The following is a 27572-nucleotide window of genomic DNA, read 5'->3' as shown; positions in this document are numbered from 1 at the left end:
GTTTTGTATTCAGATTATTCGTCTAGTTCAAGAAGAGCAGGTGAACACAAGGGGAAAAGCTGGCAGAGTTCACAGATGTATATACACCCTATTATTTTAAGACTGCAAGGAGCTAAATACACTAACTATGACATTCGTATCCTTATGGAGGCATTCTTCTCCTCATAGCAGCTTATTCTGTTCACAAGGGGATTGAAACTGCACCTGCAGTCAGATTTAAAAAAATTGAAATTCCACTTTTAGTGCCTAAAACCCACATCCTTCTATCATCCATTCATTTACTTTTGTCTTTGAAAGTGTACTTTTATTGCAAGAGGAAGTTTTACTCTAAGCTGCAAATTAAAATAAATAGAATCTCTGTAATATATCCCCTCTTTGTTGGGTGTTTGGTATTCAGACGGGCTACAGTAAATGTGTAATTTAACATACTGTGATAAGAAGGTTTTAGCTCATTAAAACCTTCAATTAAAACGAGTCAAAGGAGGAGGGACCGCAGGACGGGAATGGCATTTCAAACCTGACTTCCTCGCTGGCCATGCGTGGCTCATTCAGAGTAGATATCTGACTTGCAAACACTTTTTCCTCCTTCCTCCCTCATTCAGTTCCACATTCTCCTTGCTTCAGGGTGTAATGATGGGAATTCAAATGCCATATTATAATAACTTCCTGCTCTAAAGGAAACTAATGATCGGAGTTTGATTTAACGATTACCATTAAATCGGTTAAATGTTTTGACTCCTATTAATGCAGGGGAGAGAACATCCGTTCCTACCTGGCTGACATAGATGCCGGTGTCCTCCTCATCGTCGGTCCTGTAGCACAGCGTCAAGCCCAGTTTCTCCTGGCTGTTCTGCCTGCACAGCTCCACTTCCTGTTACACACAAACCATTTAAAACACAATTATGTTTCCATGTTTTCAGTTCACGTTATTCCCGGTAGATCCGATGGATTCCAAAACCATTTCATTTCAAACCTGGAGTTTACACTTCTGCTGTAAGACGCAGCAGAAACAATACCACCCCGTGGGAGACTTGATGTGTTTCGCTCGATGGCCCTGTCACTAATCTTTTCACATGGTTTGGTTTCTGCAGAAGTAGTGCGATTGCTTTTAGGAACATTGATCTATCGTCCCTAACCCTAACCCTAACACTACCAAATGCATTCCTACTACAGAAATAATAATTCAAGCGTTGATCATGATATATGCTCTCTCTGGAGGATAAAGAAGAAACATTAAGTACATTAAAGTAAACTTGTAGCTTGAGAGTGCAGAGCCATGGTGGTCCCATCTCAATAATCAATAATCAATAATCCGATAACCATGTGTTCATGAACTTTAAGTCGTAATGTGGAAACCTACAAAGGACATGTATGTGTAGACCAACATGGCCTGACTCTAGAGAGCGGAAGAACCCAAATCTGACCCCATAGAGCAGGGGTGTCAAACTCAAGGCCCGGGGGCCAAATCCGGCCCGCGACTTCATTTTCTGTGGCCCCACAAGAGCTTGCAAAGAATATAATATGTTTACATGCTACTTTACCGAAGCACGTTGCCCATAAACTACATGTCCCACAATGCATCTCAAATTTGACTTTTTTTGTCAAAATATGCCTTTTTTTCTCATAAATAGATTTTGTTTTCAAAATGTTACTTTTTTTGTTTTGTTTTTCCAGAATGTGGCTTTTCTTTTAAAATCATATTGTGACATTTTCACTGAAGAGACGTGCAATTATTTTCCCTAGACTTCTGCTTTCAGACGTAGTTAATTATGAAGTTATTACCCTATCCGATAATAATCCAATGCAGAGGCAATATTGTGATATAACACATTATTTTATATATATTCAATATTTATATATGTCTTTTTTTTATATAGTCTTAAAGTTACAACCGGCCCTTTGAGTGCAACCATAATGCTGATGTGGCCCGCGATGAAATTTAGTTTGACACCCCTGCCATAGAGCATCACATCGAGAGAAACTTACTCTGGATTCGGCTTTTAGCTCATTCTACAACTTTTAGGCCCTAATGATTTAAGGACCGTTCATGTGTTTGTACTGGGTAGTTGATTTGAAATGTGCTGAAGTACAGATGTCTTTTTCTCAATGGGAGTCAATGGGAAAGGTCTTTTTTGGGCCGAATGACGTCAGAGACAGACATGGAAGTTGTAGTACCACCGAGGCGTGTGGCGCAGTGGTTGTGCGTTGGTGTTCGGATCAGGGGGTAACAGCTTCAAACCCCACTGCAGTCAGCATGTCCCTGGGCAAGACACTTCACCCCAAATTGCTCCACAGTATTGAGTATGTAAGTCGCTTTGGATAAAAGCGACTAACGAGTGACATGTAATGTAATTTGACAATTGCTTCAATGTCTGGCGCACTTCCTCAGGGCTTTGTTTCCTGCAATTGAGTGACAACAAAGCACGAAGAAACCATGACGTTTTTTTATTTGTCTCGAACCTTGCTCAGAGTTGTGTAGGCCTGAGGGTGGTGTTCATATGAATGTTCTGGAACTCGTTGTTTAAGACCACACATTACGCAGCACGAATGCGGTAATAATAACAAATGTTACCTTTAGGATGTGATTTTTAGAAAACATTATTAACACTTACACACACACACACACACACACAGAACTATGGACACATCAAACACATACACAAAGCCCCAGCATGTGTCCTGTAAATCAATGAAACGAAAGCCTGTGAGATCAGACTGAACCCAGCGTGTGGCGGTATAAAGGGGCAGGTACCTTTGGCGATGAAGGCATTTCATTGGCTGATCCCGTCCATTCCCACAGGAAATGTCTCTAAATTTAGCCCGCCTCACTACTGGCTCCTTTTAATCTCTGCAGTGCTGTGTATAAAAGGTAATCACATTAAGATAACTCAAGGGTTAATCTTTATTAACCCCATGCTGCAAAATTCATTTGAGCGCGGTGAAGTTGGGGGTAAAAAGGGGGATGAGGGTTGGGGGCATGAATTAAGCCCCGACCATTTCTCTGTCATGGGAAACCACGATAGCAGAGATTGACAGGGGAAGTAATTAATTTCCGTGGCATTTAACCCTCTGTGCAGACAGACCTGACCTTCAAAGGTTGGGCTGTGTTATGAGTTTATAATATTGTTACACCACATTTCTCACCAGTTTACTACACTGGTTGATTTCAACAAAGCCTGGCAGTGAAATGGCAGCTGCATACAGTGAGTTCAGACAGTCTTTATGTCAGTGCACATCGGGGGTACGCTGGATTACTGGCACCAGTTATTGTGGCCCACTGGTAAAGATGCATAACTCCAACCATAGAGCGGCTGTATTAGTGATGATTGGATGCTACATCGTGCCACTGTGGGGGTAAATTACGGCACAGCAGTGCACTCAATCTAATTTCATGTGGCTTAAAATGCATTGTGAACATTCATGGAATACATCTACTTAATTTACAGTATGTTGTCGCTCAATTTAAAATGGGAGAGCTCACATTTACCACATGCTAGTTACATATATAAGACGAGATCAAAGGGGCTGCTGTCTTGCCTCATTAAACATCTGTTTGCAACATTGCATATGAACCGAGCAGTTACTAATGTTTCACTCAAAATAAATGAATGCTGTGCTTGATGTTCAATGGCTCGTTTATTTAAGCGGCCATTTTTAGAGCAGTTTTGAAAGGGTATAGCTGGGAAAGCTTTCATACGAGAGGTTTCTCATTGATACCGTGGTGTTGTCACGTTCTTTAAGATGTGTTCGTCTGATTCATTGCTTTTATGGTCCGTATGAACACATTAGTAGACGAAACACAAACCATTCATTGTTGGCAGGGCTCTTTTAAATGTAACCCTATCTTGAATAGGCATTACAGATTATAGATGTTAAAGTATTAACTTGGTTTACGATAGATGTAGGTATTTATTAGGCATTGCCAAAGTAACTAGTCGCATCCAATGTCTGATCCAATGTGTTTGGTGCTTGGCCCATACATGAAATATCCTTGCAGCAGCTCTTGCCTTCCAAATATGACTTTGTTTCAGAGGATTACAAAAAAAACGAGCCTTTTTTGATTGGCATCCAATGTGGATTAAGATATTCTTTTTGAACTAATTTGGCAGTCAGCTATCTGGCTTCTTTCTGACAGACTGCGGCACCTTCATTAACTGTGCTGTGTAACCTGGAGCCCAAATAGCTTGTTCATTAAAATCTGCCATTAGGCAACTCTACTTTGCCTCGGAAGTAGACATACATCCAAAACAGGTTACAACTGATGGAGGAAAGGATATCAACAAAGGCATATTATACGGCAAAGGCTAGCTCATCCAGTTTGAACTTTATTTTTTACCCTAATAATCAAAGAAAGAAAACAGTTCGCTATGAAACTCTTTCCGCATCCACTGTCTGCTACTTGGCAATATATGAAAAGATAGATTTGGCAGCAGTAGCGGTGTAGTATTATGACAGCAGGAGTACCCATGTGGACAATCAGCCGGGAGTGAAGCTACCTGTCAGAAGTAATGCTTGGAATGGCAGCGCTATTCTGTTCCATCCAAGAGGAAAGCCATTCATGTTTCAGTTAGATACACACGAGTGGACAGAGGTAAGTGGACGGCTGATTTGGTGTGTTGTATGTCTGGTGGGAGTGGGGATGGGGTGTGTGTTATGTGTGTGTGTTGTAAAGCCGACCTTGTTCTGATACAACTGCTATTACTGAACACAAGCCCTCCACCCACCCCGCACACTGGATACTCGTCCATCCACTCTAAGGTGAGGCCACAGCTGGCAGCAGAGGAATCCTAATGACCCACAATGCAGTTCACTGAACCAGGAAGCGCCTATTAAAACCAGGGAGGACCATTGAGGGTAGCAAACGTCACCCATCACTGTCACCTAGACTGACCCGAGGTACACTATCTGTGTGGCATGATGCGTCTGTGAGGATGAGACGCTTGTCTGTACAGACTGTATGGGAGTTAACAAATGTTAGCTTCAGAGTGCTAACATGCTAAAGTAAGACGATTAAGCGGATTAGGTTGCCAGTTATTAGATACTGTAATGTATTAAACATCAGTCCCTGAAACATTGTCTCATGTTCAAAATGTACTTGTCAATTGATATAAAAATGTAATGACGTTAATCAAAAGTAATGATAATTGAATTTAAAATACTAATGTCTTGACGCATTAACATTGACAGGCCTAGTTTGAACATATGGTAGTAACATGGTAATAAAATAAATGCTTTAATGGGTTATGTATTGTAAAGAAGCTCAAACCTACGCTGTTCCAAATGTGGGAAAAAACCTTCGTGGAATTTGGATTTGTCACAATCTGTCTGTGTCTTAAAGTTACTTTGGTTCCAGCGTGACAGGGTTCAGTTTTTTTTTTTTTTTTTATTTATTCTACTAAATCATACAAAAACAAAAACGTATAATTCATACACACAAATGAACAAAATTAGTAGAAGCGGGAGGGCTGAAGCATAGCTTATGGGGAGTAGCCCTCCCGTGCATCATCATTAGCATCAATATAGTAATGGCACATATTTCGTCAAAAACGTATAGAAATTAAGGAGTACAAAAAAAATAAAGAAAACTAACGAAAACTGGAAAAAAATAAAATAAATAAAATAAACAGTTAGGGCAAGAAAAAAGTAAATGCATATATAAGCAACACTGGGAATATCAAATACTTGTTAGCTGGAGTAATCTGCAAATATAATTGTTTTTTACTTTAGTTTGAATTGTTGATGACTAGTAATACTTGAAAGGTCTGAGTGAAGTCCATTCCACGTTCTACCTCCGATTATGGATAAGCTGTGTGATTTGATGGTTGTTCTACAGGGCTTGCTATACAACCAGTTAGGATTGCCTGGTTGGGTAATTTCCTAACTGTGGTTTGGAACTGCTTTTGAATGTTAGTAGGCATTTTGTTATGGTAAATGTTGTGCATAATCAGTACTGTTTTAAGTTTTACTATATCAACAAATTTGAATAGATTGAGTTTTTTGAATATGGGAGTTGTGTGTTCATATTTACCAACACCACAGACTATTCGTAATACTTTTTTTTGGGATGTTATTATTTTTTGTAGATTTGTTGCGTACGTGTTTCCCCATATTTCGAGCAGTAATAAAGGTAAGGGAGAAATAGACTGTTATAAAGAGTTCTGAGTATTTTTTCCTCGAGAATGTTCTTAGTACGATACAAAATACCTATTATTTTTGACAGTTTAGTTTGTACATAATTTATATGATGCTTCCAGTTGAGTTTTTCATCAACAATGAGTCCTAAAAATTTACATGCACCAACTTTCTCTATCTCAGTATTGCAAATCCGTATAATACAGTCATTTCTACTCTCAGACTTTGTATTGAATAACATGTAATTTGTTTTGGCCACATTAAGGGATAATTTATTAACTGCAAACCAGTTACATAGTATTTCCAATTCTGCATTAACAATTTTAACAAGATCACCAAGATTATGATGGGAGCAGAGAATGGTGGTATCATCGGCAAACAAAATGAATTTTAACATGTCTGAGGTGTTGATAATGTCATTAATATAAATCAGGAACAGTTTTGGACCTAAGATTGATCCTTGAGGGACTCCACATGTTATAGGAAGATTGTTTGATTTCGCCTCGTCTATGTCCACATATTGTAGCCTATTTATCAGATAACTCTTGACCCATTCTTTGGCTTGACCCCTTATGCCATAATGTTCTAATTTGTGAAGCAGTATGGTATGGTTCACAGTATCAAAAGCCTTTTTAAGGTCAATGAATATACCAGCTGTAATCATTTTTTTTCAATGTTGTTGGTAATTTCTTCAACCAATTCAATTACTGCTGAAGAAGTAGAGTGATTTTTCTGAAATCCATATTGGCTGGGGGGGCATAGTATATTAAATTTGCTGAGGAATGACTCCAGACGGTTGTTAAAGAGTTTTTCCAGGATTTTTGAGAATTGTGGTAGTAAAGAAATCGGTCTATAATTATTAAAACTAGATTTATCACCAGATTTGAAAACCGGAATTACCTTCGCGATTTTCATTTCATTGGGAAAAATACCTTGTTGAAACGATTTATTGCATATATTTACTAGGGGGGCTACAATATTTGGTGCAACTTGTTTAACAATATTCATACTAAGTCCTAAATAATCTTTGGACTGTTTACTATGTTGAGTATTAATAATATCAAGCAGTTCATTTTCTGTGATTGGGTTCAGGAACATACTCTGTTGGTTGCAGTTTTTCAGAAAATCATCCACTTTAGATGAAGTTGGGCTGATTTTACTCGCCAGGTTGCGGCCAACATCCGTTGGGGTTTTTCCTTCAGTTTGGAATTTCTTGAATTCGTTTCTGTTGTCAGTTCTTTTCTTCTTAATTATGCTATTTATTACCTTCCAAGTGGTTTTCATATCTCCTATGGCATTTTCTAATTTTTCAGAGAAGTATCGTTTTTCACAGTTTCTAAGGATTGTAGTCAATTTGTTTTTATACAATTTATAACGGCTTTCATCTTCAGTGCTTTTACTTTTCAAAAAAGTCCTATATAGTGCATTTTTCTTACAGCAGTTAATTATGTAGTCAGTATTTCCAGTCCTGTCAAACCGGACTGAAGTCTAAACATACATAAGACTCATTTAAAAGATACAGTAGATGGCAACAGCCACAACTGAACGTAATGTAATGTATCAGTACAAGGTCGTACCATTGCTCACCCAAACAAACCGTGAGTGCTTGGTTTTCACCACATCTTTGCTTGAAGTGCCTGTGTGAAAAGTGGACACACATTTGTCTGAAGGTCAGAGCATGATGAAAGGGAAACTAACAGCCTGTGAATGAAACACACTGGGAATTCAACAGGGAGGCTCGACAGAGAGGGATCTTCTTTCTGTCAGGGTATATAAAGAATGGCTCCCGTCTTAAACCCAAGGTCTTTCTTATGCTCCGCGGAACAAACGTATATAGATGCAGCTTTCACAAGGGACAGACATTTCTTTTTTATTATTCTTGTGGACATTTGTTCTTGTATTTGTGTGGGATTGTGAGAATAAAAGCATTATGGATATTTGTGGATCCTGTCCTGAGATAGCGTGTACACAACAGCGGTCCAACTGCCTTCAATCTCCGTGGAAATAAAAAGCCAAACATGTGTATTGTACAATAATTAAGCTGCGTGCATCCTGGCTTATCACAGCATTGTCACCTATTTCATTATTGGTAAACTGATAATTCCACTATTGACACTATCAATACATCCTTTCCAACACCCCTGATGAAATGAAAAGCATCAAAGGAAGGATAATGCAACTGGTTCCTCTCAGGAGAGCCTAACTCTGGTTGGTAAATTCCAATACAAATTATATTTAAAAGTTTGGACATTGTACACCTTCGTTGGATATGATATGACAGAAGCATATTAAATAATCAACCTCTGCGCACACATTGCATACCAATGAAAATGTTTCTGGACCAAAGTTATGCAAAAACATATCTCATTAAATTACGCTCAAACTGTAGAATAATGCAAAACCCTACCTCATACTCATAATCTTCAGTCCTCTCCACCTCTGCTGGGATATTGGACAGGTACTCTGGACATTCGTAAAACTCATGCTCCATGGTGTGGATGGAATGACAACTATAGACAAAAACAAGAAAATACAGCTTTGTTAAATATCATTTCAATGTTTGTTCACATACAGTAGTCATGCGTCTTGTGGTTAGTATCCATTATTTGAAATAAGACGATAATTTTCGAATGGCTTTGTCTGTATAAATATTATGTTCACATCCAGTTGAAATAGCTTCTAGATGAGAAAAAAACCCACTGACAGCAGACACGACATAAACGTAGTTATCTAATTTTGCAACACATCTCCGAACAAGCAATGTAAACATCAACCAATCCCCCCATAAAAGCCATGACCTCTGTAAATTGTCACCATGATAACTGCCTCTCCATAATCTTCGACCCAGACTGGCAGATTTGTAGTTTTATCGGACAAATTGATTTAATCTACGAGCCTGCAAAGCCCTATAAATAGCCAAAGAATGGACTTAGCGCCAGAATGCTCGCTCTATCAGCCCATTGGCTTTAATCGCCCGGCAAAAGTGCCCATTAAAGAAAATGAATGTTGCCCAAAGAAGCAATTATTGCGTGCGGGTTGGGCTCCGCATAATGATATCACATGGACAAAAGTACTTAGCTAGTCTAGGGGTTTCCACGGTGATACAACTAATCAATTACAGCCATGAAATAAGAGAACACAAGAGAAGGGATGCTTGGCGTTCATCTGGGGTGGAAAAAAAACAGATTCCAGTCAACAAAATATGGGGTAATACTTGTCCATGATATTTCAGGACGTACCAATAACCTTCTTATCTTAACAGTAAGTGTTTTCCCTCACCTGTCGGACAAAAGGAAAGGACAGATGTCAGGAACGGGCGGAGTCGCAGGCCGTAGCTTCGCCAGTGCCATAATGTGCTCGAAGGTGATGTCTGTTTGCGTGCACACATCCACCACACACCCATCCTGTTGCATGCAGTTGTGGTTATGTGCAACAGCGGCCGTGGATCTCGTGGGTGTGTGACGGAGAACCTGGACAACGATGGGGTCTCGCCTGATGGCCTCCACCACTGCCTCCTCATGGTCAGCCTTGGAGAAGTTGCGCCCGTTCACCTGGGGGATAAGAAGAGGACAAGTCATTAGGAGACGCTGTCCTCCTTCATGTAAAAGGAAGCAAACCATATTCTATAGAGATGGCAAAAGTACACACATCCTTTACTCAAGTAGAAGTACAGATACTCGTGTTGAAAAATACAGAAGTACTGACTAAACTTCTTTACTCAAGTACAGGTAAAGAAGTATGGACTTCGAAATGTACTTCAGTAAAAAGTACCCATAACTAGCGGCTGTTTTAAAGAGTACCTGACCTCCCTTTATGTTAATAGAACAATAATGTCATTGTTAGCTAATGAATGTTTCCATGCTGAACAACGGCTACATGACAACGTTTCCATTGGTCCCTCTTCTTTAGAGAAGACCAGGAAGTGATGGATACACGGATCGTGTTCCAACCAATAGGCACGCAATGACTCTAAAGAATAATGATCACGCACCAAACACACATTCAGACTAAAGGAACCAGCTGTTTGGGAAATGAGAGAGAGAGAGAGTTCAGGTATTTGAGTTCAACATGTGAGAAGTAGAAAGTACAGGTATTTGAGTTCAACATGTAGAAGTAGAAAGTACAGGTATTTGAGTTCAACATGTAAGAAGTAGAAAGTACAGGTATTTGAGTTCAACATGTAAGAAGTAGAAAGTACAGGTATTTGTGTTCAACATGTAAGAAGTAGAAAGTACAGGTATTTGAGTTCAACATGTAAGAAGTAGAAAGTACAGGTATTTGTGTTCAACATGTAAGAAGTAGAAAGTACAGGTATTTGAGTTCAACATGTAAGAAGTAGAAAGTACAGGTATTTGAGTTCAACATGTAAGAAGTAGAAAGTACAGGTATTTGAGTTCAACATGAGAAGTAGAAAGTACAGGTATTTGAGTTCAACATGTAAGAAGTAGAAAGTACAGGTATTTGTGTTCAACATGTAAGAAGTAGAAAGTACAGGTATTTGAGTTCAACATGTAAGAAGTAGAAAGTACAGGTATTTGTGTTCAACATGTAAGAAGTAGAAAGTACAGGTATTTGAGTTCAACATGTAAGAAGTAGAAAGTACAGGTATTTGAGTTCAACATGTGAGAAGTAGAAAGTACAGGTATTTGAGTTCAACATGTAAGAAGTAGAAAGTACAGGTATTTGTGTTCAACATGTAAGAAGTAGAAAGTACAGGTATTTGGTTCAACATGTAAGAAGTAGAAAGTACAGGTATTGTGTTCAACATGTAAGAAGTAGAAAGTACAGGTATTTGAGTTCAACATGTAAGAAGTAGAAAGTACAGGTATTTGAGTTCAACATGTAAGAAGTAGAAAGTACAGGTATTTGAGTTCAACATGTAAGAAGTAGAAAGTACACGTATTTGTGTTCAACATGTAAGAAGTAGAAAGTACAGGTATTTGCGTTCAACATGTAAGAAGTAGAAAGTACAGGTATTTGTGTTCAACATGTAAGAAGTAGAAAGTACAGGTATTTGTTCAACATGTAAGAAGTAGAAAGTACAGGTATTTGAGTTCAACATGTAAGAAGTAGAAAGTACAGGTATTTGAGTTCAACATGTAAGAAGTAGAAAGTACAGGTATTTGAGTTCAACATGTAAGAAGTAGAAAGTACAGGTATTTGAGTTCAACATGTAAGAAGTAGAAAGTACAGGTATTTGAGTTCAACATGTAAGAAGTAGAAAGTACAGGTATTTGGTTCAACATGTAAGAAGTAGAAAGTACAGGTATTTGGTTCAACATGTAAGAAGTAGAAAGTACAGGTATTTGAGTTCAACATGTAAGAAGTAGAAAGTACAGGTATTTGGTTCAACAACAGTAGAAGTAGAAAGTACAGGTATTTGGTTCAACATGTAAGAAGTAGAAAGTACAGGTATTTGGTTCAACATGTAAGAAGTAGAAAGTACAGGTATTTGAGTTCAACATGTAAGAAGTAGAAAGTACAGGTATTTGAGTTCAACATGTAAGAAGTAGAAAGTACAGGTATTTGAGTTCAACATGTAAGAAGTAGAAAGTACAGGTATTTGAGTTCAACATGTAAGAAGTAGAAAGTACAGGTATTTGGTTCAACATGTAAGAAGTAGAAAGTACAGGTATTTGGTTCAACATGTAAGAAGTAGAAAGTACAGGTATTTGGTTCACATGTAAGAAGTAGAAAGTACAGGTATTTGTTCAACATGTAAGAAGTAGAAAGTACAGGTATTTGGTTCAACATGTAAGAAGTAGAAAGTACAGGTATTTGGTTCAACATGTAAGAAGTAGAAAGTACAGGTATTTGGTTCAACATGTAAGAAGTAGAAAGTACAGGTATTTGTGTTCAACATGTAAGAAGTAGAAAGTACAGGTATTTGGTTCAACATGTAAGAAGTAGAAAGTACAGGTATTTGGTTCAACATGTAAGAAGTAGAAAGTACAGGTATTTGTGTTCAACATGTAAGAAGTAGAAAGTACAGGTATTTGTGTTCAACATGTAAGAAGTAGAAAGTACAGGTATTTGTGTTCAACATGTAAGAAGTAGAAAGTACAGGTATTTGTGTTCAACATGTAAGAAGTAGAAAGTACAGGTATTTGTGTTCAACATGTAAGAAGTAGAAAGTACAGGTATTTGAGTTCAACGTGTAAGAAGTAGAAAGTACAGGTATTTGGTTCAACATGTAAGAGTAGAAAGTACAGGTATTTGAGTTCAACGTGTAAGAGTAGAAAGTACAGGTATTTGGGTTTGACACTAGACACAAGAACATGTGAGTCATACAAGATTCAACCCAAACAAAAACAATAGTTTATTCCACAGAAATGATTCTATTTTTCTGAATGAATCTCATATTTTTCTAAGTGCATCCCAGCACACGAAGCGCTCAATAGCCATTTTTCTAAACTTTGTTGTTCTTGCATTGAAGATCAAGAGCAATAGCGACATGTGGGAACAAAAAAGACCCTAGTGGAAATGGAGAAAAGAATCACGCACTTCCCAAAGTTGCACCGATGCTATCCATAAATACATTTAATGAGAGAAATAGCATTCTCATCCCTTTATCAAACATACAAAAATAGACGCGTCTGTTGTTGGGAGACCGCTTTCACAATCTGTTGCGCTTCAGCGAGTTTTGTATTCAGATTATTCGTCTAGTTCAAGAAGAGCAGGTGACACAAGGGGAAAAGCTGGCAGAGTTCACAGATGTATATACACCCTATTATTTTAAGACTGCAAGGAGCTAAATACACTAACTATGACATTCGTATCCTTATGGAGGCATTCTTCTCCTCATAGCAGCTTATTCTGTTCACAAGGGGATTGAAACATGCACCTGCAGTCAGATTTAAAAAAAATTGAAATTCCACTTTTAGTGCCTAAAACCCACATCCTTCTATCATCCATTCATTTACTTTTGTCTTTGAAAGTGTACTTTTATTGCAAGAGGAAGTTTTACTCTAAGCTGCAAATTAAAATAAATAGAATCTCTGTAATATATCCCCTCTTTGTTGGGTGTTTGGTATTCAGACGGCTACAGTAAATGTGTAATTTAACATACTGTGATAAGAAGGTTTTAGCTCATTAAAACCTTCAATTAAAACGAGTCAAAGGAGGAGGGACCGCAGGACGGGAATGGCATTTCAAACCTGACTTCCTCGCTGGCCATGCGTGGCTCATTCAGAGTAGATATCTGACTTGCAAACACTTTTTCCTCCTTCCTCCCTCATTCAGTTCCACATTCTCCTTGCTTCAGGGTGTAATGATGGGAATTCAAATGCCATATTATAATAACTTCCTGCTCTAAGGAAACTAATGATCGGAGTTTGATTTAACGATTACCATTAAATCGGTTAATGTTTTGACTCCTATTAATGCAGGGGAGAGAACATCCGTTCCTACCTGGCTGACATAGATGCCGGTGTCCTCCTCAATCGTCGGTCCTGTAGCACAGCGTCAAGCCCAGTTTCTCCTGGCTGTTCTGCCTGCACAGCTCCACTTCCTGTTACACACAAACCATTTAAAACACAATTATGTTTCCATGTTTTCAGTTCACGTTATTCCCGTTAGATCCGATGGATTCCAAAACCATTTCATTTCAAACCTGGAGTTTACACTTCTGCTGTAAGACGCAGCAGAAACAATACCACCCCGTGGGAGACTTGATGTGTTTCGCTCGATGGCCCTGTCACTAATCTTTTCACATGGTTTGGTTTCTGCAGAAGTAGTGCGATTGCTTTTAGGAACATTGATCTATCGTCCCTAACCCTAACCCTAACACTACCAAATGCATTCCTACTACAGAAATAATAATTCAAGCGTTGATCATGATATATGCTCTCTCTGGAGGATAAAGAAGAAACATTAAGTACATTAAAGTAAACTTGTAGCTTGAGAGTGCAGAGCCATGGTGGTCCCATCTCAATAATCAATAATCAATAATCCGATAACCATGTGTTCATGAACTTTAAGTCGTAATGTGGAAACCTACAAAGGACATGTATGTGTAGACCAACATGGCCTGACTCTAGAGAGCGGAAGAACCCAATCTGACCCCATAGAGCAGGGGTGTCAAACTCAAGGCCCGGGGGCCAAATCCGGCCCGCGACTTCATTTTCTGTGGCCCCACAAGAGCTTGCAAAGAATATAATATGTTTACATGCTACTTTACCGAAGCACGTTGCCCATAAACTACATGTCCCACAATGCACTCTCAAATTTGACTTTTTTTGTCAAAATATGCCTTTTTTTCTCATAAATAGATTTGGTTTTCAAAATGTTTACTTTTTTTGTTTTGTTTTTCCAGAATGTGGCTTTTCTTTTAAAATCATATTGTGACATTTTCACTGAAGAGACGTGCAATTATTTTCCCTAGACTTCTGCTTTCAGACGTAGTTAATTATGAAGTTATTACCCTATCCGATAATAATCCAATGCAGAGGCAATATTGTGATATAACACATTATTTTATATATATTCAATATTTATATATGTCTTTTTTTTATATAGTCTTAAAGTTACAACCGGCCCTTTGAGTGCAACCATAATGCTGATGTGGCCCGCGATGAAATTTAGTTTGACACCCCTGCCATAGAGCATCACATCGAGAGAAACTTACTCTGGATTCGGCTTTTAGCTCATTCTACAACTTTTAGGCCCTAATGATTTAAGGACCGTTCATGTGTTTGTACTGGGTAGTTGATTTGAAATGTGCTGAAGTACAGATGTCTTTTTCTCAATGGGAGTCAATGGGAAAGGTCTTTTTTGGGCCGAATGACGTCAGAGACAGACATGGAAGTTGTAGTACCACCGAGGCGTGTGGCGCAGTGGTTGTGCGTTGGTGTTCGGATCAGGGGGTAACAGCTTCAAACCCCACTGCAGTCAGCATGTCCCTGGGCAAGACACTTCACCCCAAATTGCTCCACAGTATTGAGTATGTAAGTCGCTTTGGATAAAAGCGACTAACGAGTGACATGTAATGTAATTTGACAATTGCTTCAATGTCTGGCGCACTTCCTCAGGGCTTTGTTTCCTGCAATTGAGTGACAACAAAGCACGAAGAAACCATGACGTTTTTTTTATTTGTCTCGAACCTTGCTCAGAGTTGTGTAGGCCTGAGGGTGGTGTTCATATGAATGTTCTGGAACTCGTTGTTTAAGACCACACATTACGCAGCACGAATGCGGTAATAATAACAAATGTTACCTTTAGGATGTGATTTTTAGAAAACATTATTAACACTTACACACACACACACACACACACAGAACTATGGGACACATCAAACACATACACAAAGCCCCAGCATGTGTCCTGTAAATCAATGAAACGAAAGCCTGTGAGATCAGACTGAACCCAGCGTGTGGCGGTATAAAGGGGCAGGTACCTTTGGCGATGAAGGCATTTCATTGGCTGATCCCGTCCATTCCCACAGGAAATGTCTCTAAATTTAGCCCGCCTCACTACTGGCTCCTTTTAATCTCTGCAGTGCTGTGTATAAAAGGTAATCACATTAAGATAACTCAAGGGTTAATCTTTATTAACCCCATGCTGCAAAATTCATTTGAGCGCGGTGGAAGTTGGGGGGTAAAAAGGGGGATGAGGGTTGGGGCATGAATTAAGCCCCGACCATTTCTCTGTCATGGGAAACCACGATAGCAGAGATTGACAGGGGAAGTAATTAATTTCCGTGGCATTTAACCCTCTGTGCAGACAGACCTGACCTTCAAAGGTTGGGCTGTGTTATGAGTTTATAATATTGTTACACCACATTTCTCACCAGTTTACTACACTGGTTTGATTTCAACAAAGCCTGGCAGTGAAATGGCAGCTGCATACAGTGAGTTCAGACAGTCTTTATGTCAGTGCACATCGGGGGTACGCTGGATTACTGGCACCAGTTATTGTGGCCCACTGGTAAAGATGCATAACTCCAACCATAGAGCGGCTGTATTAGTGATGATTGGATGCTACATCGTGCCACTGTGGGGGTAAATTACGGCACAGCAGTGCACTCAATCTAATTTCATGTGGCTTAAAATGCATTGTGAACATTCATGGAATACATCTACTTAATTTACAGTATGTTGTCGCTCAATTTAAAATGGGAGAGCTCACATTTACCACATGCTAGTTACATATATAAGACGAGATCAAAGGGGCTGCTGTCTTGCCTCATTAAACATCTGTTTGCAACATTGCATATGAACGAGCAGTTACTAATGTTTCACTCAAAATAAATGAATGCTGTGCTTGATGTTCAATGGCTCGTTTATTTAAGCGGCCATTTTTAGAGCAGTTTTGAAAGGGTATAGCTGGGAAAGCTTTCATACGAGAGGTTTCTCATTGATACCGTGGTGTTTGTCACGTTCTTTAAGATGTGTTCGTCTGATTCATTGCTTTTATGGTCCGTATGAACACATTAGTAGACGAAACACAAACCATTCATTGTTGGCAGGGCTCTTTTAAATGTAACCCTATCTTGAATAGGCATTACAGATTATAGATGTTAAAGTATTAACTTGGTTTACGATAGATGGTAGGTATATTATTAGGCATTGCCAAAGTAACTAGTCGCATCCAATGTCTGATCCAATGTGTTTGGTGCTTGGCCCATACATGAAATATCCTTGCAGCAGCTCTTGCCTTCCAAATATGACTTTGTTTCAGAGGATTACAAAAAACGAGCCTTTTTTTGATTGGCATCCAATGTGGATTAAGATATTCTTTTTGAACTAATTTGGCAGTCAGCTATCTGGCTTCTTTCTGACAGACTGCGGCACCTTCATTAACTGTGCTGTGTAACCTGGAGCCCAAATAGCTTGTTCATTAAAATCTGCCATTAGGCAACTCTACTTTGCCTCGGAAGTAGACATACATCCAAAACAGGTTACAACTGATGGAGGAAAGGATATCAACAAAGGCATATTATACGGCAAAGGCTAGCTCATCCAGTTTGAACTTTATTTTTACCCTAATAATCAAAGAAAGAAAACAGTTCGCTATGAAACTCTTTCCGCATCCACTGTCTGCTACTTGGCAATATATGAAAAGATAGATTTGGCAGCAGTAGCGGTGTAGTATTATGACAGCAGGAGTACCCATGTGGACAATCAGCCGGGGAGTGAAGCTACCTGTCAGAAGTAATGCTTGAATGGCAGCGCTATTCTGTTCCATCCAAGAGGAAAGCCATTCATGTTTCAGTTAGATACACACGAGTGGACAGAGGTAAGTGGACGGCTGATTTGGTGTGTTGTATGTCTGGTGGGAGTGGGGATGGGGTGTGTGTTATGTGTGTGTGTTGTAAAGCCGACCTTGTTCTGATACAACTGCTATTACTGAACACAAGCCCTCCACCCACCCCGCACACTGGATACTCGTCCATCCACTCTAAGGTGAGGCCACAGCTGGCAGCAGAGGAATCCTAATGACCCACAATGCAGTTCACTGAACCAGGAAGCGCCTATTAAACCAGGGAGGACCATTGAGGGTAGCAAACGTCACCCATCACTGTCACCTAGACTGACCCGAGGTACACTATCTGTGTGGCATGATGCGTCTGTGAGGATTGAGACGCTTGTCTGTACAGACTGTATGGGAGTTAACAAATGTTAGCTTCAGAGTGCTAACATGCTAAAGTAAGACGATTAAGCGGATTAGGTTGCCAGTTATTAGATACTGTAATGTATTAAACATCAGTCCTGAAACATTGTCTCATGTTCAAAATGTACTTGTCAATTGATATAAAAATGTAATGACGTTAATCAAAAGTAATGATAATTGAATTTAAAATACTAATGTCTTGACGCATTAACATTGACAGGCCTAGTTTGAACATATGGTAGTAACATGGTAATAAAATAAATGCTTTAATGGGTTATGTATTGTAAAGAAGCTCAAACTACGCTGTTCCAAATGTGGGAAAAAACCTTCGTGGAATTTGGATTTGTCACAATCTGTCTGTGTCTTAAAGTTACTTTGGTTTCCAGCGTGACAGGGTTCAGTTTTTTTTTTTTTTTTTATTTATTCTACTAAAATCATACAAAAACAAAAACGTATAATTCATACACACAAATGAACAAAATTAGTAGAAGCGGGAGGGCGATGAAGCATAGCTTATGGGGAGTAGCCCTCCCGTGCATCATCATTAGCATCAATATAGTAATGGCACATATTTCGTCAAAAACGTATAGAAATTAAGGAGTACAAAAAAAATAAAGAAAACTAACGAAAACTGGAAAAAAAATAAAATAAATAAAATAACAGTTAGGGCAAGGAAAAAAGTAAATGCATATATAAGCAACACTGGGAATATCAAATACTTGTTAGCTGGAGTAATCTGCAAATATAATTGTTTTTACTTTAGTTTTGAATTGTTGATGACTAGTAATACTTGAAAGGTCTGAGTGAAGTCCATTCCACGTTCTAACTCCGATTATGGATAAGCTGTGTGATTTGATGGTTGTTCTACAGGGCTTGCTATACAACCAGTTAGGATGCCTGGTTGGGTATTTTCCTAACTGTGGTTTGAACTGCTTTTGAATGTTAGTAGGCATTTTGTTATGGTAAATGTTGTGCATAATCAGTACTGTTTTAAGTTTTACTATATCAACAAATTTGAATAGATTGAGTTTTTTGAATATGGGAGTTGTGTGTTCATATTTACCAACACCACAGACTATTCGTAATACTTTTTTTGGGATGTTATTATTTTTTGTAGATTTGTTGCGTACGTGTTTCCCCATATTTCGGAGCAGTAATAAAGGTAAGGGGAGAAATAGACTGTTATAAAGGAGTTCTGAGTATTTTTTCCTCGAGAATGTTCTTAGTACGATACAAAATACCTATTATTTTGACAGTTTAGTTTGTACATAATTTATATGATGCTTCCAGTTGAGTTTTTCATCAACAATGAGTCCTAAAAATTTACATGCACCAACTTTCTCTATCTCAGTATTGCAAATTCCGTATAATACAGTCATTTCTACTCTCAGACTTTGTATTGAATAACATGTAATTTGTTTTGGCCACATTAAGGGATAATTTTATTAACTGCAAACCAGTACATAGTATTTCCAATTCTGCATTAACAATTTTAACAAGATCACCAAGATTATGATGGGAGCAGAGAATGGTGGTATCATCGGCAAACAAATGAATTTTAACATGTCTGAGGTGTTGATAATGTCATTAATTATAAATCAGGAACAGTTTTGGACCTAAGATTGATCCTTGAGGGACTCCACATGTTATAGGAAGATTGTTTTGATTTCGCCTCGTCTATGTCCACATATTGTAGCCTATTTATCAGATAACTCTTGACCCATTCTTTGGCTTGACCCCTTATGCCATAATGTTCTAATTTGTGAAGCAGTATGGTATGGTTCACAGTATCAAAAGCCTTTTTAAGGTCAATGAATATACCAGCTGTAATCATTTTTTTTTCAATGTTGTTGGTAATTTCTTCAACCAATTCAATTACTGCTGAAGAAGTAGAGTGATTTTTCTGAAATCCATATTGGCTGGGGCATAGTATATTAAATTTGCTGAGGAATGACTCCAGACGGTTGTTAAAGAGTTTTTCCAGGATTTTTGAGAATTGTGGTAGTAAAGAAATCGGTCTATAATTATTAAAACTAGATTTATCACCAGATTTGAAAAACCGGAATTACCTTCGCGATTTTCATTTCATTGGGAAAAATACCTTGTTGAAACGATTTATTGCATATATTTACTAGGGGGGCTACAATATTTGGTGCAACTTGTTTAACAATATTCATACTAAGTCCTAAATAATCTTTGGACTGTTTACTATGTTGAGTATTAATAATATCAAGCAGTTCATTTCTGTGATTGGGTTCAGGAACATACTCTGTTGGTTGCAGTTTTCAGAAAATCATCCACTTTAGATGAAGTTGGGCTGATTTTACTCGCCAGGTTGCGGCCAACATCCGTTGGGGTTTTTCCTTCAGTTTGGAATTTCTTGAATTCGTTTCTGTTGTCAGTTCTTTTCTTCTTAATTATGCTATTATTACCTTCCAAGTGGTTTTCATATCTCCTATGGCATTTTCTAATTTTTCAGAGAAGTATCGTTTTTCCACAGTTTCTAAGGATTGTAGTCAATTTGTTTTTATACAATTTATAACGGCTTTCATCTTCAGTGCTTTTACTTTCAAAAAAGTCCTATATAGTGCATTTTTCTTACAGCAGTTAATTATGTAGTCAGTATTTCCAGTCCTGTCAAACCGGACTGAAGTCTAAACATACATAAGACTCATTTAAAAGATACAGTAGATGGCAACAGCCACAACTGAACGTAATGTAATGTATCAGTACAAGGTCGTACCATTGCTCACCCAAACAAACCGTGAGTGCTTGGTTTTCACCACATCTTTGCTTGAAGTGCCTGTGTGAAAAGTGGACACACATTTGTCTGAAGGTCAGAGCATGATGAAAGGGAAACTAACAGCCTGTGAATGAAACACCTGGGAATTCAACAGGGAGGCTCGACAGAGAGGGGATCTTCTTCTGTCAGGGTATATAAAGAATGGCTCCCGTCTTAAACCCAAGGTCTTTCTTATGCTCCGCGGAACAACGTATATAGATGCAGCTTTCACAAGGGACAGACATTTCTTTTTTATTATTCTTGTGGACATTTGTTCTTGTATTTGTGTGGGATTGTGAGAATAAAAGCATTATGGATATTTGTGGATCCTGTCCTGAGATAGCGTGTACACAACAGCGGTCCAACTGCCTTCAATCTCCGTGGAAATAAAAAGCCAAACATGTGTATTGTACAATAATTAAGCTGCGTGCATCCTGGCTTATCACAGCATTGTCACCTATTTCATTATTGGTAAACTGATAATTCCACTATTGACACTATCAATACATCCTTTCCAACACCCCTGATGAAATGAAAAGCATCAAAGGAAGGATAATGCAACTGGTTCCTCTCAGGAGAGCCTAACTCTGGTTGGTAAATTCCAATACAAATTATATTTAAAAGTTTGGACATTGTACACCTTCGTTGGATATGATATGACAGAAGCATATTAAATAATCAACCTCTGCGCACACATTGCATACCAATGAAAATGTTTCTGGACCAAAGTTATGCAAAACATATCTCATTTAAATTACGCTCAAACTGTAGAATAATGCAAAACCCCTACCTCATACTCATAATCTTCAGTCCTCTCCACCTCTGCTGGGATATTGGACAGGTACTCTGGACATTCGTAAAACTCATGCTCCATGGTGTGGATGGAATGACAAACTATAGACAAAAACAAGAAAATACAGCTTTGTTAAATATCATTTCAATGTTTGTTCACATACAGTAGTCATGCGTCTTGTGGTTAGTATCCATTATTTGAAATAAGACGATAATTTCGAATGGCTTTGTCTGTATAAATATTATGTTCACATCCAGTTGAAATAGCTTCTAGATGAGAAAAAACCCACTGACAGCAGACACGACATAAACGTTAGTTATCTAATTTTGCAACACATCTCCGAACAAGCAATGTAAACATCAACCAATCCCCCCATAAAAGCCATGACCCTCTGTAAATTGTCACCATGATAACTGCCTCTCCATAATCTTCGACCCAGACTGGCAGATTTGTAGTTTATCGGACAAATATTGATTTAATCTACGAGCCTGCAAAGCCCTATAAATAGCCCAAAGAATGGACTTAGCGCCAGAATGCTCGCTCTATCAGCCCATTGGCTTTAATCGCCCGGCAAAAGTGCCCATTAAAGAAATGAATGTTGCCCAAAGAAGCAATTATTGCGTGCGGGTTGGGCTCCGCATAATGATATCACATGGACAAAAGTACTTAGCTAGTCTAGGGGTTTCCACGGTGATACAACTAATCAATTACAGCCATGAAATAAGAGAACACAAGAGAAGGGATGCTTGGCGTTCATCTGGGGTGGGAAAAAAAACACAGATTCCAGTCAACAAAATATGGGGTAATACTTGTCCATGATATTTCAGGACGTACCAATAACCTTCTATCTTAACAGTAAGTGTTTTCCCTCACCTGTCGGACAAAAGGAAAGGACAGATGTCAGGAACGGGCGGAGTCGCAGGCCGTAGCTTCGCCAGTGCCATAATGTGCTCGAAGGTGATGTCTGTTTGCGTGCACACATCCACCACACACCCATCCTGTTGCATGCAGTTGTGGTTATGTGCAACAGCGGCCGTGGATCTCGTGGGTGTGTGACGGAGAACCTGGACAACGATGGGGTCTCGCCTGATGGCCTCCACCACTGCCTCCTCATGGTCAGCCTTGGAGAAGTTGCGCCCGTTCACCTGGGGGATAAGAAGAGGACAAGTCATTAGGAGACGCTGTCCTCCTTCATGTAAAAGGAAGCAAACCATATTCTATAGAGATGGCAAAAGTACACACATCCTTTACTCAAGTAGAAGTACAGATACTCGTGTTGAAAAATACAGAAGTACTGACTAAACTTCTTTACTCAAGTACAGGTAAAGAAGTATGGACTTCGAAATGTACTTCAGTAAAAAGTACCCATAACTAGCGGCTGTTTTAAAGAGTACCTGACCTCCCTTTATGTTAATAGAACAATAATGTCATTGTTAGCTAATGAATGTTTCCATGCTGAACAACGGCTACATGACAACGTTTCCATTGGTCCCTCTTCTTTAGAGAAGACCAGGAAGTGATGGATACACGGATCGTGTTCCAACCAATAGGCACGCAGTGACTCTAAAGAATAATGATCACACACCAAACACACATTCAGACTAAAGGAACCAGCTGTTTGGGAAATGAGAGAAATAGAGAGTTCAGGTATTTGAGTTCAACATGTGAGAAGTAGAAAGTACAGGTATTTGAGTTCAACATGTAAGAAGTAGAAAGTTCAGGTATTTGTGTTCAACATGTAAGAAGTAGAAAGTACAGGTATTTGTGTTCAACATGTAAGAAGTAGAAAGTACAGGTATTTGAGTTCAACATGTGAGAAGTAGAAAGTACAGGTATTTGAGTTCAACATGTAAGAAGTAGAAAGTTCAGGTATTTGTGTTCAACATGTAAGAAGTAGAAAGTACAGGTATTTGTGTTCAACATGTAAGAAGTAGAAAGTACAGGTATTTGAGTTCAACATGTAAGAAGTAGAAAGTACAGGTATTTGAGTTTAACATGTGAGAAGTAGAAAGTACAGGTATTTGAGTTCAACATGTAAGAAGTAGAAAGTACAGGTATTTGTGTTCAACATGTGAGAAGTAGAACGTACAGGTATTTGAGTTCAACATGTAAGAAGTAGAAAGTTCAGGTATTTGTGTTCAACATGTAAGAAGTAGAAAGTACAGGTATTTGAGTTCAACATGTAAGAAGTAGAAAGTACAGGTATTTGTGTTCAACATGTGAGAAGTAGAAAGTACAGGTATTTTGAGTTCAACATGTAAGAAGTAGAAAGTTCAGGTATTTGTGTTCAACATGTAAGAAGGTAGAAAGTACAGGTATTTGAGTTCAACATGTGAGAAGTAGAAAGTACAGGTATTGTGTTCAACATGTAAGAAGTAGAAAGTACAGGTATTTGAGTTCAACATGTAAGAAAGTAGAAAGTACAGGTATTGAGTTTAACATGTGAGAAGTAGAAAGTACAGGGTATTTGAGTTCAACATGTAAGAAGTAGAAAGTACAGGTATTTGTGTTCAACATGTAAGAAGTAGAAAGTACAGGTATTTGAGTTCAACATGTGAAGAAGTAGGAAAGTACAGGTATTTGTGTTCAACATGTAAGACGTAGAAAGTACAGGTAATTGAGTTCAACATGTAAGAAGTAGAAAGTACAGGTAATTTGAGTTCAACATGTAAGAAGTAGTGAAAGTACAGGTATTTGAGTTCAACATGTAATGAAGTAGAAAGTACAGGTATTTGAGTTCAACATGTGAGGAAGTAGAAAGTACAGGTATTTGAGTTCAACATGTAAGAAGTATGAAAGTACAGGTATTTGAGTTCAACATGTAAGAAGTAGAAAGTACAGGTATTTGGGGTTTCAACATGTAAGAAGTAGAAAGTACAAGTATTTGTGTTCAACATGTAAGAAGTAGAAAGTACAGGTATTTGAGTTCAACATGTAAGAAGTAGAAAGTACAGGTATTTGTGTTCAACATGTAAGAAGTAGAAAGTACAGGTATTTGGGTTCAACATGTAAGAAGTAGAAAGTACAGGTATTTGGGTTCAACATGTAAGAAGTAGAAAGTACAGGTATTTGAGTTCAACATGTAAGAAGTGGAAAGTACAGGTATTTGAGTTCAACATGTAAGAAGTGGAAAGTACAGGTATTTGAGTTCAACATGTAAGAAGTGGAAAGTACAGGTATTTGAGTTCAACATGTAAGAAGTAGAAAGTACAGGTATTTGGGTTCAACATGTAAGAAGTGGAAAGTACAGGTATTTGAGTTCAACATGTAAGAAGTAGAAAGTACAGGTATTTGAGTTCAACGTGTAAGAAGTAGAAAGTACAGGTATTTGGGTTCAACATGTAAGAAGTAGAAAGTACAGGTATTTGTGTTCAACATGTAAGAAGTGGAAAGTGCAGGTATTTGGGTTCAACATGTAAGAAGTAGAAAGTACAGGTATTTGGGTTCAACATGTAAGAAGTAGAAAGTACAGGTATTTGTGTTCAACATGTAAGAAGTGGAAAGTGCAGGTATTTGGGTTCAACATGTAAGAAGTAGAAAGTACAGGTATTTGGGTTCAACATGTAAGAAGTAGAAAGTACGGGTATTGTGTTCAACATGTAAGAAGTGGAAAGTACAGGTATTTGTGTTTCAACATGTAAGAAGTAGAAAGTACAGGTATTTGGGTTCAAACATGCAGAAGTAGAATGTACAGGTATTGTGTTCAACATGCAAGAAGTAGAAAGTACAGGGTATTTGTGTTCAACATGTAAGAAGTAGAAAGTCAGGTATTTGTGGTCAACAGTAAGAAGTAGAAAGTACAGGTATTTGGTGTTCAACATGTAAGAAGTAGAAAGTAACTGTATTTGAGTTCAACGTGTAAGAAGTAGAAAGTACAGGTATTTGGGTTCAACTGTAAGAAGTAGAAAGTACAGGTATTTGTGTTCAACATGTAAGAAGTAGAAAGTACAGGTATTTGAGTTCAAACGTGTAAGAAGTAGAAAGTTACAGGTATTTGGGTTCACATGTAAGAAGTAGAAAAGTACAGGTATTTGGGTTCAACAGTAAAAGTAGAAAAGTACAGGTATTTGGGTTCAACATGTAAGAAGTAGAAATTACAGGTATGTGAGTTCAACATGTAAGAAGTAGAAAGTTCAGGTATTTTGTGTTCAACATGTAAGAAGTAGAAAGTACAGGTATTTGTGGTCACATGTAAGAAGTAGAAGAAAGGTACAGGTATTTGTGTTCAACATGTAAGAAGTAGAAAGTACAGGTATTTGAGTTCAACGTGTAAGAACTAGAAAGTACAGGTATTTGGGTTCAACATGTAAGAAGTAGAAAGTACAGGTATTTGAGTTCAACATGTAAGAAGTAGAAAGTTCAGGTATTTGTGTTCAACATGTAAGAAGTATAAAGTTCAGGTATTTGTGTTCAACATATAAGAAGTAGAAAGTACAGGTAGTTGAGGTTCAACGTGTAAGAAGTAGAAAGTAAGGTATTTGTGTTCAACATGTAAGAAGTAGAAAGTACAGGTATTTGTGTTTCAACATGTAAGAAGTAGAAAGTACAGGTATTTGTGTTCAACATGTAAGAAGTAGAAAGTACAGGTATTTGTGTTCAAACATGTAAGAAGTAGAAAGTACAGGTATTTGTGTTCAAAATGTCAGAAGTAGAAGTACAGGTATTTGAGTTCAAAATGTCAGAAGTAAGAGTAAAAAGTCGTCAGAAAAATAAGTAGTGGAGTAAAATACTGATACCAGACAAATGTACTTAACTAACTTCCCACCTCTGATAATCTATACCATATATCTTGTCAGTGCCATTACATCTGATATACAAAGGAAACTACTCTAGAAAAAGTTAAAAGAGCACACATATTAAAGAACGTAGGACTTTTATTTTTGAAAACCACATTTATCCAAGAATGACCTTTTTTTATCCAGCATGCTCTGACAGGGAGACATGCTCTTTTCAGAATCAACCTGTTTCACTTTCACACATGGGAGCCTCACGGTACTTTTACATGTCTCCACAGTTAGGTGCGTAAAAGCTTCCAGTAAAGCAACTACAAGTGGAGAGCTTTTTCTAAAGGGCACGTTGTCAGTACATCTTAGTGGAGGGTGCACATTGCATGTTCTCCTTGTTTTATCCACACGGTTCACTTTTCCTGCAGGTGCTGACATTTTAAACTGCAACCAGCTATACTCAAATGTGCTTTTTCCAACCTTTTTCCAAGAGACTGTTTAATGTAATGGATTGCAGCATATGCTGACAGAGAAAAACTCTTTAATGAGGGCATTTTATCTCATTCTGTTTAGCACCATTATCTTTTGTCAAATAAATCTAACCAAAATCCATTATTTACATTGCATTCTTACCATTAAGCCCATTAGACAAGTGCAATATAAATAATACTGATTTAAGCAGATGAGCAGCAAAGCGGGGAGGTGGAGGTAGACCGTGCTCCTTTGGGAACGTTAGTTTTCAAGACTAGAAAAGGTTGTACCAAGTGCGAATCAGTGCAGAAGAGATGTCATACTGACAGCTGTCCATGTGAGTATACACACACCAAGCGTTTAAGTGGAACCCAATTAGTTTAACCTCTGTATGCCAAGGGTGTGAAGTTCATTTGCAGCCCGTTATATCCGGAAATTGATTGTTCGCATTGATTTCGGATGTCTAAGAGTGTTTGTCAAGGGCTTAAAATGTGAACGCATATGCCTAATGTCAGCTTCATTATTGGGAGAACACATTTAGAGATATGAAGAGGAAGTGTCTCATATATTCTAGCCTTGTTGAAGGGCTTAGTAGCAGCAAAGTGGATAACACGTTTACCGCATTGGTTTTCTTTTTGCTATTAGTAGGCCTTCTAGACCTTGCACGGCAGATGTTCCAAAGTGCCCATCAATCCCCATCAGCCGCCATATGCAGCTATGATAGGGATTAACCAATGGCTGCCTCTAACCTGTGACTTTTCTTGTGTTTTCGACACATACAAGTCCTCCTCCACACATCATCCGATTGTCCGTGACAGAGAAATGATAGAGAAAGTTCCACGACCTTTTTCTAATTGTAATGAGTTCCAGATGGACACATTAATCTCCAATCAGAGCTGTGGAAAGCAGGAAGTGATTGCGCGGCTACACCTGCCGCGTGTTTACCTGCTGTTGTTCTTCTATTCAATCTGCCTGTTGATGAGCTAACTGGAGCCTGATTAATAGCCAGCAGATGTGACAAAGACTGGAGATAATGGCTCAGAACCTTAATGTGTTTACG

General features: G+C 38.3%; 1 protein-coding gene and 1 long non-coding RNA gene across 3 annotated transcripts in view; one reads left to right on the top strand and one right to left on the bottom strand.

Moving 5' to 3' along the window:
* The window catches only part of pdzrn4 (PDZ domain containing ring finger 4), a 68186-nt gene that overhangs the window by 6175 nt on the left and 34439 nt on the right, over positions 1-27572 (bottom strand). Inside the window, exons 2-4 of one of the 2 annotated variants that reach the window (XM_034112403.1) lie at positions 22191-22462; positions 8540-8642; positions 773-871 (exon numbers count right to left, since the gene is read on the bottom strand). In XM_034112403.1, the coding sequence (XP_033968294.1) occupies positions 773-871; positions 8540-8642; positions 22191-22462 (474 nt within the window). Of the gene's footprint in view, positions 1-772; positions 872-8539; positions 8643-9411; positions 9633-22190; positions 22463-27572 lie in introns of those variants that run through there. The other variant, XM_071201756.1, reaches the window with a different exon arrangement.
* Positions 1-27572, top strand: part of LOC117468342 (uncharacterized) — a 57899-nt gene that overhangs the window by 25341 nt on the left and 4986 nt on the right. The gene's annotated exons all lie outside the window — the stretch shown is intronic.

This window comes from Pseudochaenichthys georgianus, chromosome 23 (genome assembly GCF_902827115.2).
Source record: "Pseudochaenichthys georgianus chromosome 23, fPseGeo1.2, whole genome shotgun sequence".
NCBI lineage: Eukaryota > Metazoa > Chordata > Actinopteri > Perciformes > Channichthyidae > Pseudochaenichthys > Pseudochaenichthys georgianus.
This window is presented reverse-complemented; position numbering and strand designations above follow the sequence as displayed.